The sequence below is a fragment of the Leishmania infantum genome, chromosome 18, assembly GCF_000002875.2.
Source record: "Leishmania infantum JPCM5 genome chromosome 18".
NCBI classification, from domain to species: Eukaryota; Euglenozoa; class Kinetoplastea; order Trypanosomatida; family Trypanosomatidae; genus Leishmania; species Leishmania infantum.
In genome coordinates, this window is record NC_009402.2 from 341,816 (window position 1) to 358,584 (window position 16,769).

General features: G+C 64.5%; 2 protein-coding genes across 2 annotated transcripts; both read left to right on the forward strand.

Annotated features, from left to right (window-relative positions):
• Window positions 1-252: 252 nt before the first annotated feature.
• On the forward strand, window positions 253-6,393 carry LINJ_18_0840 (conserved hypothetical protein; the record flags this gene model as incomplete). The annotated part of the gene is made up of 1 exon (XM_001464862.2): window positions 253-6,393. One exon carries the CDS (start codon window positions 253-255, stop codon window positions 6,391-6,393), a length of 6,141 nt encoding a protein of 2,046 aa, XP_001464899.2.
• Window positions 6,394-8,092: 1,699 nt separating this feature from the next.
• Window positions 8,093-16,591, forward strand: LINJ_18_0850 (conserved hypothetical protein; the record flags this gene model as incomplete). The annotated part of the gene is made up of 1 exon (XM_001464863.2): window positions 8,093-16,591. One exon carries the CDS (start codon window positions 8,093-8,095, stop codon window positions 16,589-16,591), a length of 8,499 nt encoding a protein of 2,832 aa, XP_001464900.2.
• Window positions 16,592-16,769: the final 178 nt, after the last annotated feature.

Consider the following 16,769-nt stretch of genomic DNA (forward strand, 5'->3'; position numbering starts at 1 on the left):
CCCACCCCCTACACACACACATTCGTGCCCAAAGAGTGAAGGTCGCACGCACACCCTCGAGGAGGGGTGCAGCTACTGACTTGCGTGCCCGACAGTGGCGCCTGTGTGTGCCGTGCGAACTCCTATCAGAGTTCCTCATAGCTTGTACTTGCTTGTCCTGTAGGCTCGTTTTTTTTTTCTTCGTATTATCCTGTGGCGATTTGGAGAGTGTGCGGGGTACTTCTCGGAGGCCACCTCCGGCCACGCAGTTCCATGTCGCACCCCGCCTTTTCGTCTGGGCAGCCCCCGGGCATGACCGGCAGTGCGGGAGGTACCGGCTCCGCCTTGCTCCCCAACATCACAGCTGAACTTCGCGGCGAGTTCTACCCGCTCCTCTCCACCCTCGCAAGCTGTGAGAGCGACATCTCGGCCACGTACGTGATGGAGCTCTTCTTCACGCTCGTCCGTCTCGACGCAGTGCTCAAGGCAGAGGAGAGGCAGCTTTTCGTGAGCACCGCGCAGCAGCTTATCACGCGGCTGCTGCAGCAGTTGCAGAGGGTGCATCGCATGCGGCAACTCATCGACGAGAACGAGCGCTTCGTCGGCGAGCTTGTCGAGCGGTGTGCTGCGCTGGGACGTCTGTGCAGCGCCCGAGACGGCGATGGTGACTGTCACACGAACGATGGCGAAGACGCAGACGACTTGGACGTGAGTGGGCAGGCCTTGCCAGCACCTCAGGTAGAGGACGACGTCGTCGACGGGCACGGCGATGGCGAAGAGACGGTGTGTTCCGTGGCCACGACGAGGGCGGCTGGAACCGCAGCGACCCGTCTCCGCACCTCGCCACCGGCCGCGCATGCCGGAAGCACCATCGTCGGCCCGGAACTGCGACGTTTTTCGTTTGACGACAGCCTCGACGAAATCGAGAACCGGGCCTGGACGGTGCAGCAGTCACAGCAGCAGCAGCTCAGAGATCGCTCCGGCGGCAGCGTGCGATCAACGTCGGCAGAAACAACGGAGGGGGGCGGGACGACGACGTCCCCCTCTACCTCCTTCTCGCTTCGTCAGTGGCTCCTGCAGCGTCCTCCACCGCTGCAGTGGCAGAACAGTGGTCCTCGCACAGCCAGTCGTCGACAGCACATTGGTCACACCCACAGCGGTGCGGCTACACCGCGCATGCATGGCATCATCACCAGCCCCGGGCAGGCAACCGGCAAAACCTTTGACGAGGATAGAGCGCGAGCCGAAACAACTTCGGGTAGCTTCGCAGAAGCAGCTGCACCGATCGATGTCACACCTGCGGTGTACATGGGCGTGCAGCTAGCGCTCCAGGAGCACTTCCGCAACAACGTCCGGCACACTCTCACCGGCAGCACGCTCGCGGTGCCAAGGAACCTGAACGAGCTGGTTCAGCAGCAGCAGCCGCGCGGCATCACAACGAGGCCAAGCAGTCACAGCAGTGAGCGGGTCTCGACAGACGGTGGCGTTGCAGAGGCAGACATGGACTTAGCTCCGCAGCAACAGTCGCTGGCCCTGAACCCCTCTCTCGTCTCCTCCCCAGGGGTGGCGCAGCACCCCTTCTTGTCTTCTTATGCCATCAGCCCTCCTAACGCCAACACAAGCATCTTCTCCCTGGCAGGAGCGCCCTCCGCGGCGTCGACGAGCAACGCTCTGGGCACCGATGCGGGTGGCTCGCACGGCCTGAAGATGGGAAGCGGCTTCTCTGCATTGCACTCCCCGACGACGCAGGATCCGGTGGACACGGCGAGGGTGTGGGACCGCACGTTCTGGAGATTTCTGGGCGGGCTCACCGCCACTGGCGACCTCGCAGTGCTGCTTACACTGTTGAACACGGAAAATCCAGCGCAGACTCAGAGTACCGCAGCACTAAACGCTGCCACCAGCGGTGTCTCCGCCGGTTACAAGGGCTCGTTCGGGACTGGCAGGGGTGGCGCTAGCACAAAGAGCGGCATGACAAGCAACGCGGCTGCGGCGGCGGCGACCGATGCGGCAGGGGTGCCTGGTAAGAGCCTGGCGGCCAGCCCGCACACACCCAAATGCGAGGTGCAACTGCTTATGGAGGCACTCAAGCGCAGCGGCACCTACTCGCATCTGTTGCCCGCAGCGAGCACTTTTCAGGTGCTGAGCAACAGTATCGCCTCAGGCGCAGGCACTGCCGGCGGCGCCAGATTCGCAGACGAGACAGCGAGCGGCCGCGTCGCCACTAAGGGTGAACGGGAGATGCTGGACGACGAGGTCGAGCATCAGCAGCACGCCCACGGAACACCGCTGAGCCCTGAAGCACAGAACCCTGCCCCCGTCGGTAGTGTGTGGTCCACCGGCTCGCGTATGCACAACAACGGCTGCACAGTGCTTCTCAGCTTGGATGACTTGGCGAGGGAGGAAGAGGTGCGGCTGCATCGCGACTTCTGGACGCACATCCCGGCCATCCTCGCGACGCTCACGGAGGGCGTCATGTACGGCGGCAGCCACGGAGCTGCACACTCGCACAAGGGCAGCGGAAGCGCGCCCTCTGAGGCAGGCACCGGTCGTGGTGAGGTGGCTAGCCTGCGTGACCATCACGGCAGTAGTGACTGCTGGAACTCCGCCCCTCGTCACGGCGCCACCAACGAGAGCGGGAGGGCTGATGAGGCGCTGCAGGACCTGGCGGCGAGTGTTGGCGTTGTAGCCTCGGCAGCTGGGGACGGAGAGGACGAGAACGTACTCGCTGCGCTTCATCTACCGAGCGTGGAAGCGCTGCAGCTGCTGCCCACCTTCTGCCCTTTCCTGCACAACTACACTGGCGCAGTGGCGTGGCTGATCCGCTCGGCACCCGAGTATGCGCGCTCCACACAGGCCCAGCACGCTCGTGCGCTCGCCGTCGTGTCAGCCGCGGCAGCTCAACAGCAGCAGCAGCGACAGGCTGCCCTCTCACCCAACGCCAACGACGCGACCGGCATTGGCGGCGAGTGCCCAGGGGAGTGCGAGCACAGCGCCACCGCCTCTACCAGCTCGGCAAGCGCGCCGCTGAGCAACGCGCGTGCTGGGCTAACGCGCACGGCGGCGCAGCGCTTCTCTGTGGCGCACATGCAGGAGTTGAAGGACAGCCACACATCACTCAGTGGGAGTGACCGTCGACCAGGAGGTGCTGCTGCGGCGGCGGCGGCGACAGGGCGCACTTCGAATGCCAACAGCCCAGCACCCGCGGAGGTTGTGGAGCACGGCCTGTTGGCAGCTGGGAGTCGCACAGAGGTTCGAGCGGTGGACGTCGTCGTTCACGCCCTTGTCAACGCTATCCATGTCCAGTGCGTCATGGCCGTCGCGATGCAGCAACAGGCACGCGCCAAAGCCACGGGCTACGCGATGGCGGCGTCGGCGACGGCCGACGGGAAGACCGCTCTCTTCGAGGGTGGTCGCACGCCGACTGTCGGGAGCCCTCCGCATGGAAACGGGCCGTGCGCGCGGGGCTCCGCCGGCGGCAGCTCTGCTGCCGAGGGTGGCCTGGGCACGACAAGCGGCAACAACAACGCCAGCATGGTCACTGGCGAGGACCGTGTCCTCGATAAAAGCGCTGCCAGCGTCAGCCTGATCTACGCCGGCGTTGGCGAGCCTAGCGGGTGGAAGAACGGCACCCTTAGCGGTGGCCTACGCGACAGCGGCAGCGGCGGTGGCTACTCACTGAATGCGAGCTTCGGTCTGTCGCCGAGCACGTTGTTTCACTCGAACCTACATCCACCGCATTCCATGGCCATGCGCGCCGGCGCCGGCGGCGGCGGCGGCGGCGTTGGTGCGGCGATAGGGAGCATGAGCAACGGCTCTTACCATGACCCGCGAAACCATCACCTACCACAGGCGCATGCGCATCACCAGCACCCGCAGCAGCCTTCACAGCTGCTGCGCAACTTCTCGTTCGACACGACGTGCTCGCCAACGGATGCGGCGCTCTCGCTCTTGCGGATGGCGCGTGAGGGTAAGAGCAACGGCAACGGCAGCGGGGAAGGGGAGGGAAGGCCGGACAGCGCCGGCAGCGATGGATCTGCGGCGGCGAACCTTGGCCTCCAGCCGTCACTCGATCTCCCAACACCGTGCATCAATCTGCACTCCATTGAACTCACTACGCAGGATATTGTCGCCTGCGCCAACGACTTCTCGTGGGTGTCGCTTCCGTGCATCATGAAGGCGGAGCTGCAGCACCTGCAAGAGCAGCTGCGCGGCACCAGACGCGCGGCGCAACGCATGGAGGGGCAGGTGCGAGGTGAGCTAGCCTTACTCATCTTCCGCCTCCTGTCCATTGTCCTGGACTGGCTCATGCCTGCCGTGTACGTGGCAGACCCACGTGTGTGGTTATTCTACCGCAAGTGGTGCTGCGACCTGTACCGCGTCTTGTGCACGGATGCCGCCCTCCTTGAGGAGTTCCACAGGCTCTTGAATCAGAGCGACCTCGCGGTGAGCAGCACGGCGGCGGACGTGAGTGGTCTGCCGAGTCGACAGCGTGGGTCGGCGAGGGACATGCACAGGGTGGGTCGGGCCAAGGCGCGCTCGGTGACCAGAACGCCTACCCTCAGCCCTCCACGGGACCCACCGTCGTCGCCAGGTAGCGGGATGACGCAGCCGCAGCCACAGGCTCGGTTACACTTGCCCGGTACATCGGCAGCAGTGAGCGCCGCCGCCGCAGACAACGGTGATTACCACGATGCCAGTGCGGGCTTCGTTGCGCTTGAAGGAGCGGCGGCGTCCACGGGTGGAGCTGCGCGACACCGTAGCGTCTCGTGTGCTTCACCTCTGATGGACAATGCCTCGGCGGCCACCGGTGCATCAATCGAGGACGCCTTCAGCTTCATCCTTCCAGGGTCCAGCCTCGCTGTTTCGGTGTCGCGCGAGACGCCGCCCGTGCGACCTGGGGTGCTGAACCTGCTTGCCCAGGAAGAGGTGGATCGAAGAGGAGAAGCCATAGCCGACATGGCATCGTTGCGCGCTGCGCAGGCGCTGCTGAATGACGAGGGGACTGTGGTGCCGCTGCCGTGCCCGTTCCTGATCACGCGTCTTGTGGCGGCGACCTTGCGTGGCATCGATGCCGACATCGCCGAGTCTCTTCTTTGGGTCGCTGGGCAGGCGCCTGCCTCAGACTCCGCTGACGGGGCGGGTGTCGGCAGCGGCGTCGAGGATGCCGCCGGTGGCATCTTGGTGGATGCGCTAAGGAGCAGAAGCATCAAGAGCGGCACGCCGCAAAGCCAGCGCGCGGCGGCCGTAGGCCCTCGGGGGTTGCGGGAAGACGGAGAGCGCCGCGGCACCAGTGGCGGCGGGCACGCACATGATGCGGAGGAGGATGAGGGAGAGATTGCTGTGCCGGGGCGGCACCTTAGCCACGCGGCTCACCGTACTGCCTCCGGGCATCGGTTGCCCTCCCACCACCACAGCCGCTGCGTTCGCCATCACCGGAGCATCTCCGCTGATGCCCGCGTGGGTGGCGGCGCGTCTTCAGCGGCTGCCAGCTACTACACCGTCGATAGCGAGGAGGACGACGCCGGATACGGCGATAACTGGTATGGCGTCCTCGCACGTCGTGAGAGGAGCCAGCTGGCGCCTTCTCCTCTGTTGGGCCCCGCCACGGCCAACGGTTCGGGAAGAGGAGCCGCCGCCGGCGCCGCCAGTGCCTCCTCTGTTCTTCCGCACGCCATCACTCGCAACCCCTTCAGCGACCTCGCCTCCACCGGTGGCCCACAGCGCCTGTCCCTCCCACCCCAGCCATCCGAAGGCCCCACACTGGTGCACCATCACCGCTTCCGCTACCCGTCCGTTCACGGCTACGCGGATGTGGCGGAGCTGTATCTCAGCACGCTTGATGACGCAGAGCTCGTCCTCTCACCACACGATCCTGTGTATGCCTCGCTGGTGCTGAGCACCGCGGACCTGCACCTGCACGATCTACGTGACACCGCCACGGCCGCCTCGTTGGTGAACGCGTACTTGGTAGATGTTGGCGAGGAGCACATACAGGGGCCGGTGTGGAGGGAGTTACCCGCCGTCGTGATCAGCGACGAGGGCGGCGGCGTTGCGGCCTCGCCGCTCAACGTCGCAGGAGATGGAGCCGGGAGCTCTTCGTCTGCACGACCAGCGCCAGGTAGGGGCTTTTCTGTGACGCGTGCGCAGCAAGGCAACACGCAGGGCCCAACCTCGACAACCGCAGCCCCGAGCGCCGCCGGGGTGGCTGCTGTGGCGGCAACGGCGCCGACTGAGAGGAGGCCGCCGCGGCCGCCACAGCAGCAGCGGCCGTACGTGCCGATGGTCATCCCGTCCTGGAACAACGAGCAAGAGAAGGAAGAGTTCCTCGCGACACTGCAGCTGCTGCGGCAGATGCAGGTCTTTCTCGCTGTGGAGCAGACGAAGCTGCAACACGATGTGCTGGAGAGTTGACGGGGCTATGGGAGTGTGTGGTGTGAGAGGGCAGTGCGGGGGGGGGGGTGAGATGGGCCGGTCGCCGGAGATAGGTGACGGTGGCCTCTTTGCTTCGCTGTTGAGCCTGCATCGCTCTAAAAGTTGGGGGCAGCAGTCACGAAACTGCACCCCACTCCACCCCAACCCACCCCGCACGTGTCAGCCCGAGTCCCCATCCCGCCTGCATCCATGTCTCCTTCCTCGTACCTGCGGGGCGGAAAACGATGCTTTTCGGTTGTCTTTCTTTTTTTGGGGGGAGAGTGGGAAGTTATATATGTGTGTTTCGTGTCATATCTGTGAAAGCACGAGACGAGGACAGCTAGGTGTCCCCCCGTTGCCTGCCCGTGACGCGGCGAATGCAGGAAGGCCCGATAGCACCACGCAGCCTTGACTCCGAAAGGGTGAAAAGAGAAGTGTATATATATATATAGACTTGGGACATTGTCGAGTGTGATGTCGCCCTCTCCCCCACCCTTCCTCTTCAAACACCAGCGAGGGCGGCGAGGGCATCACCCAGGACTGTGAGTCGAAAATTTGTAGACCGGCGTAAAACCGCGTCGCTCCCGTCACGCCGGTGCGAAGCCTTTTCTCTGGAGCTTTCATGTGACTCTCTATTCCCCCCCCCCTCTTACCGTGCAGTTCCATCCGCATCTGTGCTACGCAGCGTCGCGCGGGTCTTTGCTGCTGTACGTTCTCGGCATCTATTCCATCCCCACTCTCCTGCTCTGCCGATCTTGTCCTCGGTTGATGTGGACATGCACCATAACCGCGCGCACGCACACACACCTCCCACACTCCCCCGCCCCCCTCACTCAACGTCCACCGCTCACCCCACCACCACCTTCCTCGACACAGTAGTGGCTTGTTCGATTCGCACCTCCCTTTCTCTTGAGCTCTCTACATTATCTTTTCTTTTCCTTTTGTCGTCGTACCCTCCCCCTCCACAATCCGCCTTCTGGGCGGCTGATGGCTGCTGCGCATACACGGGGTTGCTGCTCCCACTGCTAGCGTTTTCTCGTTAGAACTTCACTCTCTTGCTCACTCGCTCTGTCGGTCCACCTCTCAAACCTGCGCAGACACACGCGCCGCGTCGCCATCGCACTCAAAACATCCGTGCACGCACACACACACACATATACGCAGGCCCGCACTTATCGCCCTTGATAACTGCTGAGTGCGCCACGTGAGAGCAAGTATTGTGGGCGTGTTGGTGTTGCGGTGGCTGTCGTGGGCGGCGGTGTCTCCTGGTGGAGCGTGAGGACACGTTTAGAAAGCGAGCCACTTGTGTCTGTGAGTCTGTGTGTGTGTGTGTGTGTGTGTGTATCAGTGTAAAAATCCTCCCTTTTCTGTTCTGCTTCTGCCTCTTTCCCCACTTACCCGCCCCTTCCCCGTTCCTCGATCGATCGAGCTTCATTTGCCGGTTTTTGTACGCTGGTGGCAGACGCTCATCATCAGCACCCCCACCGCCCTCGCCACCACCTCCGCAAGTTAGTTGTATCGTCTACATACACTCCCACACAGAGAGACACGCGCACTGTCCCCGATGCGCCGCGCCGATCTGTCCTCGGCGCCCCAGAGTACCGGAAGCGGTACGGCAGTCGTACAGAGCGACGACGCTGTTGCAGCAGTGTTTCCAGATGATCCCGCCACCGCTCCAATAACACCAGCAGCAGCAGACATGCCCGTGGTATCTCCCTCGTCCTCTATTCTCTATACACTCTTGCAGGACCTCGGACTGAAGGCGACGGCGCAAGCCCTGTGTGAGGAACTCCAGAGGCAGCAGTCACGCGCCGTAACGCTATCGCCCCCCTCCGCCCCCTCCCTGCCGTCGCAGGCGAGCGAAGTCTTTGTCGCCCTGTCCCACGGCAACGGCGCGACATCCCCCAACTCCCTCGGTGCGTCGCTGTTACCACCGCACACATCAGATGTATCTCCCACACTGAAGACCCACGCCCCGGCATCCGCCTCCGTAGAACCTCTGCCAGCCAGCGTGGCAATGTCGTCCACGGCGACGGCTGCACAACGTGCGAATCGCGTGTCAGCCAGCTCGAACCCCACCGCTGACGTCAGCGTGGAACTTCAGCGCAAGATGCAGCCTTACTGTCACGTCTCCCAGTGCACACGGGCGATCGCAAGTCTTGCGGCCTGTGCAGCCGAGCCCCTTCTGGCTCTGTCGCCCGCTTTTCCTTCCTCTCCTCCCTCCGCCTCCGCGGCCACTATTGCCACACCGTTGCAGCTTGTGGACACGCTGACAACTCTATGGCGCGCTGAGCTGCGCGCCGCTCTCCCGCATCGCGCAGCCTCTGGGATGGCCGACGCAGCCGTGGCAGCCGGGGTGCAAAGCCACCGAGATGGCGCCTTCCAAGTAGCCGCTCTCATAGCACGCGCGGCATGGTGTGAACTGCGCATCACGGAGCTTGTCTTCATGCAAGAGTTGCACCTCGCCCAGACCTCCGCCGCGGCGACTATTCCGTCTGCGGCAGCGCAGCCACTGCAGGAGGCCCAACGTGAACTTGTGGAGGTTGCTGGTCAGCTCGTGACGGCGTTGCAGGAACTACGGGCCACATGCGGCGCTGCCGTAGCGCGGCAGCGTGGTGTGTCTGCTCCTCCATCTGGCCCCTCAGGCTCCTCTCCCACCCATGTGGGTGTCGTGATAGCCTCCTCTATAGTATCCCGTCTGCACAGCAAGTCCATTGGTTGGCTGCGCAACGCGGAGTGTGTCATGGCGTGGGTGCTGCGTCGCCATGGCGCCTTTGAGCCATCGGCAGATACCGCGCAAGCGTCATCGAGTGCGCAGCAGCAGCAGCAGCAGCAGCACAAGCGAAGGTGTCTCGAGGCGCACTCGACAGTCGCATCTGCTGAGCGCTCGCCCGACCCTGCTTGCAACAGCGTCGCTTCGCCACTTCTACAACCTCTACAGGATATCATCCTGGGCCTCTCTACTGCCACCTCAGCGCCTGCGCCGTCCTACCAGCAGTGCCTCGATGCTGAGATTGCGCGGTCGGCTGCGGCGCAGGCGAAGAGCGGAGTGGCGCGACAGACAGAGCCGACGCCGGCAGCGGTTGCCCGCGAGGCGTGCGGACTCTTCTCTTCCGTCCGCATCCCAATCACCGTGCGGGTGGCGATGACGGTGCAGCGCGTGAAGCTGCTGCACACCTTAGTTGGTGCGCTTGTGTACAACGGCGGCGACTCCATCCTCTGCACGTTGGCGGTCTTTGCCGCAGATCGGATCCGCCCTTGGTGGGCTCGCCAGAGCGCGATGTTGGCGCAGTTCCTGGTGCAGTGCGCGCACCAGTCAAGTAGCATTTTGACGTCGTTCCTCGTGCAATCGCCTGCTGGTGTGCAGGCCACTCCGCCGCAGCGGCTGCGACTCCTGTCTGCCGCGTCCGAGACGGTCGTACTTTCCCTGCGAGAGCAGCTGGAGGCGTTGGCAAAAGAGGTGCTGCTCTGTGCATGCCCGGTCACGAGCATCGCAACGCCAGTGCCGCAGGACATCCGACTCGCTCTTTGTGTACGCTTGATGAACGCTCTCCAGCAGGCGCACGACACTCGCTCGGCGCGCCTGGATCGGTATGTGCTGAAAACATGCACCGCCGCAGCAGCGAACGCCGCGATGTCAGCCAACTCGCCACTCACTGTAGCGGCCGACCTCGTCTTCAGTCCTCTCTCCAGCGCCAGCAGCCCAACGTTCGGCAGCGAAGGCTCGCCCGTCACCTCCCCTGTGTGGACTGTGCGCGTGCCAAGTCCGCCCGGATCGGATCTGCACGGGGCAGCCGGGCCGCCAACGTCCTCGACGCTGGTTCACCGGAGCAGCATTGCCAGCGACACTAGCAGCACGTTCGACTCGATGGAGGCCGCTCGAACTGCGGCTCAAGTCCTCCAGTGGAAGCCCCACTTCATCCAGCTCCTCGCCACCATTGCCACTGGGCGGTGGCAGGCACAGCATGATGCGCCGCCGGCGCCCTACCCCGGCTCCCGCTACCACCGTTTGCGCCTCCGCATGAGGGATGCCCTGCATCACGCGCAAGAGCTGCTGCGGCTGCAGCCGCGCCTTCAGGTTGGCGCACGCGGTGTCGTTTATCCACCCCACCCAGCCGTCGGCAGCGACCCCGACGCCGGCGTCCCGCTCTCAGTGGTAGAGCAGATGCCGCGCATGCTGCAGCTGGCCACGCTGCAAGACGCACGTGTACTGCAGCGGTGCTTGGAACGTCGACTGGCTCGAGAGACAACGTATGACGGGCACAATGCAGCGCCCACAGAGGCCAGCACAATCGGAGGGAGTAGCAGTGATGCAGCAGTGGCTTCAGCGGTGTCTTCGACGCGTCGGCGGGGTGTGTCACCTCCGTCAGTCTCACAGCCACTAACGACTGGGCTCAAGATCAACGTTAGCACAAGAGAGTACCGCAGCGCCGCTTCCGCATTGGCTGCAGCCACCTCGACGGCGCTCCGGCGCCCCCACATCGCCACAGAGGCGGAGGAGCCCCTGGCGACACATCGGGTCGCGTCCGGGAACGAAGGGCGTGCCGCCACGTCTGCCAGTGCGAGGCCACTAGAAGGGCAGAGAGTCACCAGTGCGCGCAGAGAGACGGGTGCGGGTGTGCGCGGCCCTGACGCATCTACCTCGCCGACCCCTGGGCCAGCCGCCGTGGGGGAGGAGCATGAGTCATCACCGCGACTGTCAGGTCGGTCGGAGGTAGTGACCAGTGGTAGTGAGACCAGTAGTAGCCCCAACGAGGAGGCGGGCTCCTCTGCCTCTGACGTCGCGGCTGCCGCCGTGGCCGCCTCGCCAGAGCCGCAGTGGGAGAATGATGACGAGGAGCAGGACGAGGAGGAAGATGCAGCAGAGGATCCGCAGCTTGACCGCTGGCACTTGCACGACGAGGAGGCGCAAGACGAGCTCGAAGAGGTCGACGAGGAAGCGGCTGCCGTCCTCGACGATGACGGTGACATTGACTGGGCGCAGAGCGAAGGACACGACGAGGAAGACGAGGAGGAGGAGGACGCGGAAGAGGTCGGGTCCCAGGCGTCCTCCGCCGACATGGACTACGATCGTGCCGAGGATGACATGAAGGAGGAGGTGGAGTGCGTCGAGGCGACGCCGGATGGGCGGCTGCTCGCGCTGCTCACTGCGCGTGGCCGGCTCATGGTGCTGCGGCTGCAGACTCACGACTCGGCGAGGCACTACGAAGAGGAAGTGCTTATCGACGCAAGCCTCCCAAACATGCCATCGCGTGAGAAGCGGCTGCAGTGGTACGAGTCACTAAGCTCCTTCGTGCACTTCTCTCCGTGCCACCGCTTCGTCCTCGCCGCCGTGCAGTTCGCCGCGGTGGAGCTGAAACCGAACTCGACCTGTGCGATGGCCCGTGCGCAGAGTGAAGGCGCTGGGCAGCTCAGCATCTACTCGCTCCATCGTGAAGACGACGGCGATGAGGCCGGCAACGACAGCCGTGGTGATCTTGAACAGGAAGACCAGAGCAGTGCGCCGACAGCAATCAGTGGCATCCGCGAGCGCCTTCGTCGCCTGGTTGGGCCCGCCACCGACCGGCTCTACGCGACCTTCCGTCCTCACGACGGGCCCTGTCTGTCGGCGCGCTGGGTGGACACGCGCTGGTGGGGAGGAGGTCGCCGCAGCCGGTGGGCCAACAGCGCCGTTGAGCCGCTCAACAGCACGAACGCGGCAGCAACGGTGCTGATGCAGTGCATTAAGACGGGCGAGGTGGCAGGGAAGAGCGTCGGCGTCCTCCCGTCTGCCAAGGGCGCGAGGTCGGAGCATAGGGCGGTACCGAAGAGTTGGCGTGCAGCAGCTGGCGTGCTGCTGAGCGAGTACCAGTGCGTCTCCGTCGGCATGGACGACCTCATTCTACGCTGGCTGCCGGCCTGCGGGGTGGTATTGCAGCGCGTTTTAACGGAGCCCGTGCAGGACATCATCGTATCACCGCTTATGGCCGCCTTCTACGTTGCAAGCGACCGCGGCGACCTCTACATGTACGACGCGTGGGATGAGCGCAACGTCACGGACGGTCACCCCTGCAGCGCCGGCGAGGATGCGGATCCGTGCAGCATGTACAGCAAGAGCCTGAGCACCGTGCAGACTCATCGCCTTGTCCTTCCCGTTACGGAGGAAGGGCACCCGCGTTTTCATCGTGTCAGCCGCACGCTGCAGCACCATCAGCCGTACGGCTACTCGTCGGTTTCGGCATCACCGCACTCACGACGCTCACAGCAGCCACAGCAGCAAGACCGGTCCCTGCATCATGACACGCTTGACGACTCTGATATCATTGACCAAGTGCACTCCAGCCGCTCCTCTGCGCACTACACAGGTCCCGTGACGCCGGTGTTCCAGCGAGTAGTGGACCCGTCGAGGGGGGCATCAGGATTGCAACAGCACGCCCCTTTTCACGCTCTCCATCCCTCCTACAGCGACAGCACCGCGGCAGCGCAGGACAGCTTCTCCGACAACGGCAACGGTGCTCAGGGAGATGAGGCCTCACCGTCGCGTCTTGCAGGAAGGTCAGCACAGGGCAGCAGTCACCGCAGAAGCGGCAGGCAGGCGAAGACAGGCACCGACAGCGTCGGATGGACAGGGCTTCCTCGGCACCTGCGCTGGCTGCTGCCGCATCATTGGGCGCCGCACACGCCGTGGGATGCGCAGCTGGGGCGCCGGCTCATACGGAGCCTGCTGCGGCAGACGCACACCGCCACTCCCACTGACACTGGTCAGCTGTTCTACGAGCGCGACGAGGAGACCGCAGGTGTCGCGGCGGCTTTGGCGGTGGCAGGTGATGAAAGCAACCAACCCTCGCTGACAGACGAGCAAGGGACCCCTGACAACACACATCGTGGTCGTCGCCGCGGGCACCTGCACGGTGCAAGCGGGGACGCGGAGGGCAGCGTGCATGGCACAGAGGAGGCAACATACGGCAGCGGCGGCGGCCAACAAGACGCTTCCTCCGACGACGAGAGTAGCAGTCATGACAGTGAGGAACGGGAGTACGTGTACACGGCCGGTGCCGACTACGACGACGACGACGATGGCGCTCGCCGTCCGCTGCCGTCGCACGTAATTTACGGGGGTGGCAGCAGCCACATCGCAAGCGAAGCAACCGCCGCTGCAGCGGCGGCGGCGAAAGGGACACCAGTGTCTGTGCTTGAGTGCGCGGCGCACCCGACGCCCGCGCGCGGACCGCTTCAGCGCGCGTACTACCCCAGCGGCGCCTGCCTCGTGTATAAGAGCGTCGCCAAGGCTCTCTGCAACGCCGGCGACCTCACAGATCGCCAGACTCAGAACGAGATGGGACCTGGTGGGTCGACGCACCATCTGCTCTCCATGGCCTTCTCTGGCGAGCCGCAGTGGATGTCAGAGCAACGGCTGTGGGACTGTGAGGCGGAGGAAGCGGGGGCATCGCAGACGTGGCAACGCACCCCCCACCGAAGCGGCGCAGCGGCCGACTACGACTACGGCGACGCACACGATGGTTCACAGCTGCAGCAGTGCGACGGCGAGGCTGGAGCCGACTCCTTTAACAGGCTGTCCGCGCCACTCACGTTGTGGTCAACAGCGGCATTGTCTCGCGTGCTCCTGTGGAAGGACTACTTGAGCTCCTCTCGCCACCTCGCAGGACCAAAGGCGGAAACGTGGGCGAAGTGGGAGTCCGACGTCCTTGCCACCACGTATCACGCGGACTTGTTGCCGCCGTCGTACACTCGCCAAGCAGGGGGCTCGAGAGAGCCGCGCTGGTCAGCGGCAGAGTTGCTCGCTGCACGCGGCTATCTCGGCCCTCGTGATGCGTGGCGCCGCTGCGCGCCTGCATCACAGCGCGGCTTGGCCGCCACCGCCCGCAATGGCCGGTACCTCTGCATCATGGCCTCCGTCGGTCCGTACCGCAAGCTGGTGAACCCGCGCGAGCCGCTGCGCGACATGGCTGGCTTTTACGCGTGCGTTGTCTTCGACGTCTACGCTGGAGCCGTTCTGCGCGTCATTCCGGTGTGTCCGACAGAGCTCAGCGGGCTGCGCGGGCGGTGCATGTGGACGTCGGAGCGGCACGAGAGCGACCCCAAGGCACCGATTTATCGTCTGCCGTGCACTGTAACGGTGGTGCCGCTACCCGCCTCATCCGCAGCAACGGCAGCTGCAGGGAAGAGCGCGAGTCAGTCCTCGCCGGCGAGAGCGTGCGTGGGTGCGAGCGGGTCACCAACGGGGCTGCCGCCAAGCAGGAGCGTGACAGCAGCCCCGTGCGACGAGGGCGTCGCTGGCGACGAGGAAGACGGCGAGCCGGCGGAAGTGGTCATGCTCACGGTTGGTGGCCTCGGCAACTGCGTCTATGTTTTCGACGCCCTCAGCGGTCGGCGTCTCGTGTGCGAGACGGAAACGGCGCGCCACTGCGGTGAATCTGCCGCTGCCGCGTATGAGGCGACCGCACGGGCGGCCAAAGTGCGGGCCAAAGGCCGGGGCGCGCAATCAGAGAGCGTGAGGTCAGACCCTATCCCTGCGATGTCTCACATACCGGCGACTTCGGCGGCCGCGCCAACTGTCCCTTCGGCGCCACCGCCGCTCTCCGCCACCGTGGCCTCTCCGATTCTCCCTGCATCGATTCGGAAGCCGGTGGACGTGCTTGCCTCGGTCGCGGCGTGGGGTCGTGGCACCGGCTTCGATGGCATCACAGACCATTCATCCTCTACCGCATCCAGCCCAGGCCCGTCACCGATACGTGGGATGGACGGCGGCATGGGCGAAGACAGCTCCGTCGACGTGCAACCAGTCCATTCCGCCCCCGAAGCACAGGTAGCAGCCACTGCTTTAGCAGTGTCCGAGGCGGTCGCCCAAACCGGCGCGCCAGTGCCGTGGCTGCTACAGGGCACCACCTTCTCGCAACTCAGTGGATGGCATCTGCGCGGCATTCTCTGGTGGGTCCACGAACACCCGCAGCCCTCCACGCTCTACGGAGGCGACGACGGCGGAGCGGTGGTCGAGCAGGATGCGAGTTGGAACCTGGGCAGCGCCTCATGGGGCGAAGCGGGCACGCGTGTTAATCGCGGTGGCATGAACGGCAACGGCAGCACCCGTGCCGCGGCCGCACGCACACGAGGCGCCGCAACGAACGGAGGCTCTGCCAACAACGTCGCAGCCTCGTCGTTATCGCCGGCCTCCCATATGTCGGCAGCGAGCTCTGCATTGTCCTTCTTTTACCAAACGCTTCTTGGTGTGTCAGGCATGACGGGCAGCGGTGCAACTCCCCCACCCACAGGCCCGTCTGTCACGTCATCGCAGCCGCATTCTCGACAGCACCACGCGGCCGAGTCGTCGTCCTCGGCCCTCAGCGCGGCATATCCCTCCTACGGCTCCGTGTGGCGGCAGCGGCGTCGCCGTCTGCTCGAGCGGCTACTGCGCCACTATGACGTAGGAATGCTCTGGCAGGCGTATGTCACACTCTTTAGTGCGTCGACGACAGCGACGAGCTCACTAGCGCCGCAGTCGGCGGTCTGCGCGCTCGTGCAGTGGGCACTGTCGACAGACAAGGCGGCCACAGCCGCCGCTGCTTTGCTAGGGCCGTCTGACAGCCACACTCGGTGGATCTGGTGTCTAACCCATGATTCCCTGGCAGGCTGCAAGGGTCCCTACGCTCCATCGAAGCAGCTGCGCCTGTTCGTAAACACAGGAAAGCGCGCGACGGCACGCAGCCGCGACGTCGAGCATGTTGAGGTGGGCGGCGGAGGCGCCAGCGGGGGTGCGGGTGACCGCAGCACTGTGCCATTCGCGCATATTCTCCAGCAGCGTGAAGACTTCATGTTTGAGCTGCAGGCGCTGGATACGCAGCAGCAGCAGCAGCAGGCAATGGCGGGTGCGGCAGCAGCAGCATCGCCTGCGCGGTCAATCGCTAACGGCCACGCGAAATCGCTCCTCTCCGGCGTGCGTGCACAAGCCATGGCGGAGGGCATGCTCCCCACCACGGCTAAGGGACGCGGTGCGCAACCGCAGCAACGATCCACCGCAGCGGCTCATGAGTTGTCATCCTCTGCAGCGATCAAGCTGCCGCCCTCGCACCACCAAAACCAGCTGCACGTGGATGTTGTCAACTGCGTGGCATCATGGTTCGACGCCAACGGCGGCTTCTACGTTTGTTGGGGCTCTGAGGATGGAGGACTCTACATCATGGGCGGCCACGTAATGGATTAGCCGCACCGGCGCGGACGCGTGTGTCCTCACGGCGGACGGAGAAGGCGCGAGAGATGAAGGAGGGGGAGGGTGTGTAGTGCATCAAGGCGAAACGGCACACTTTCTGCTCTCCCTCTCTTGTTCTTCCTGCCGCGTTTCCGCGCGTCCACGCACATGGTACTTCTCCTGCCATCGTTCA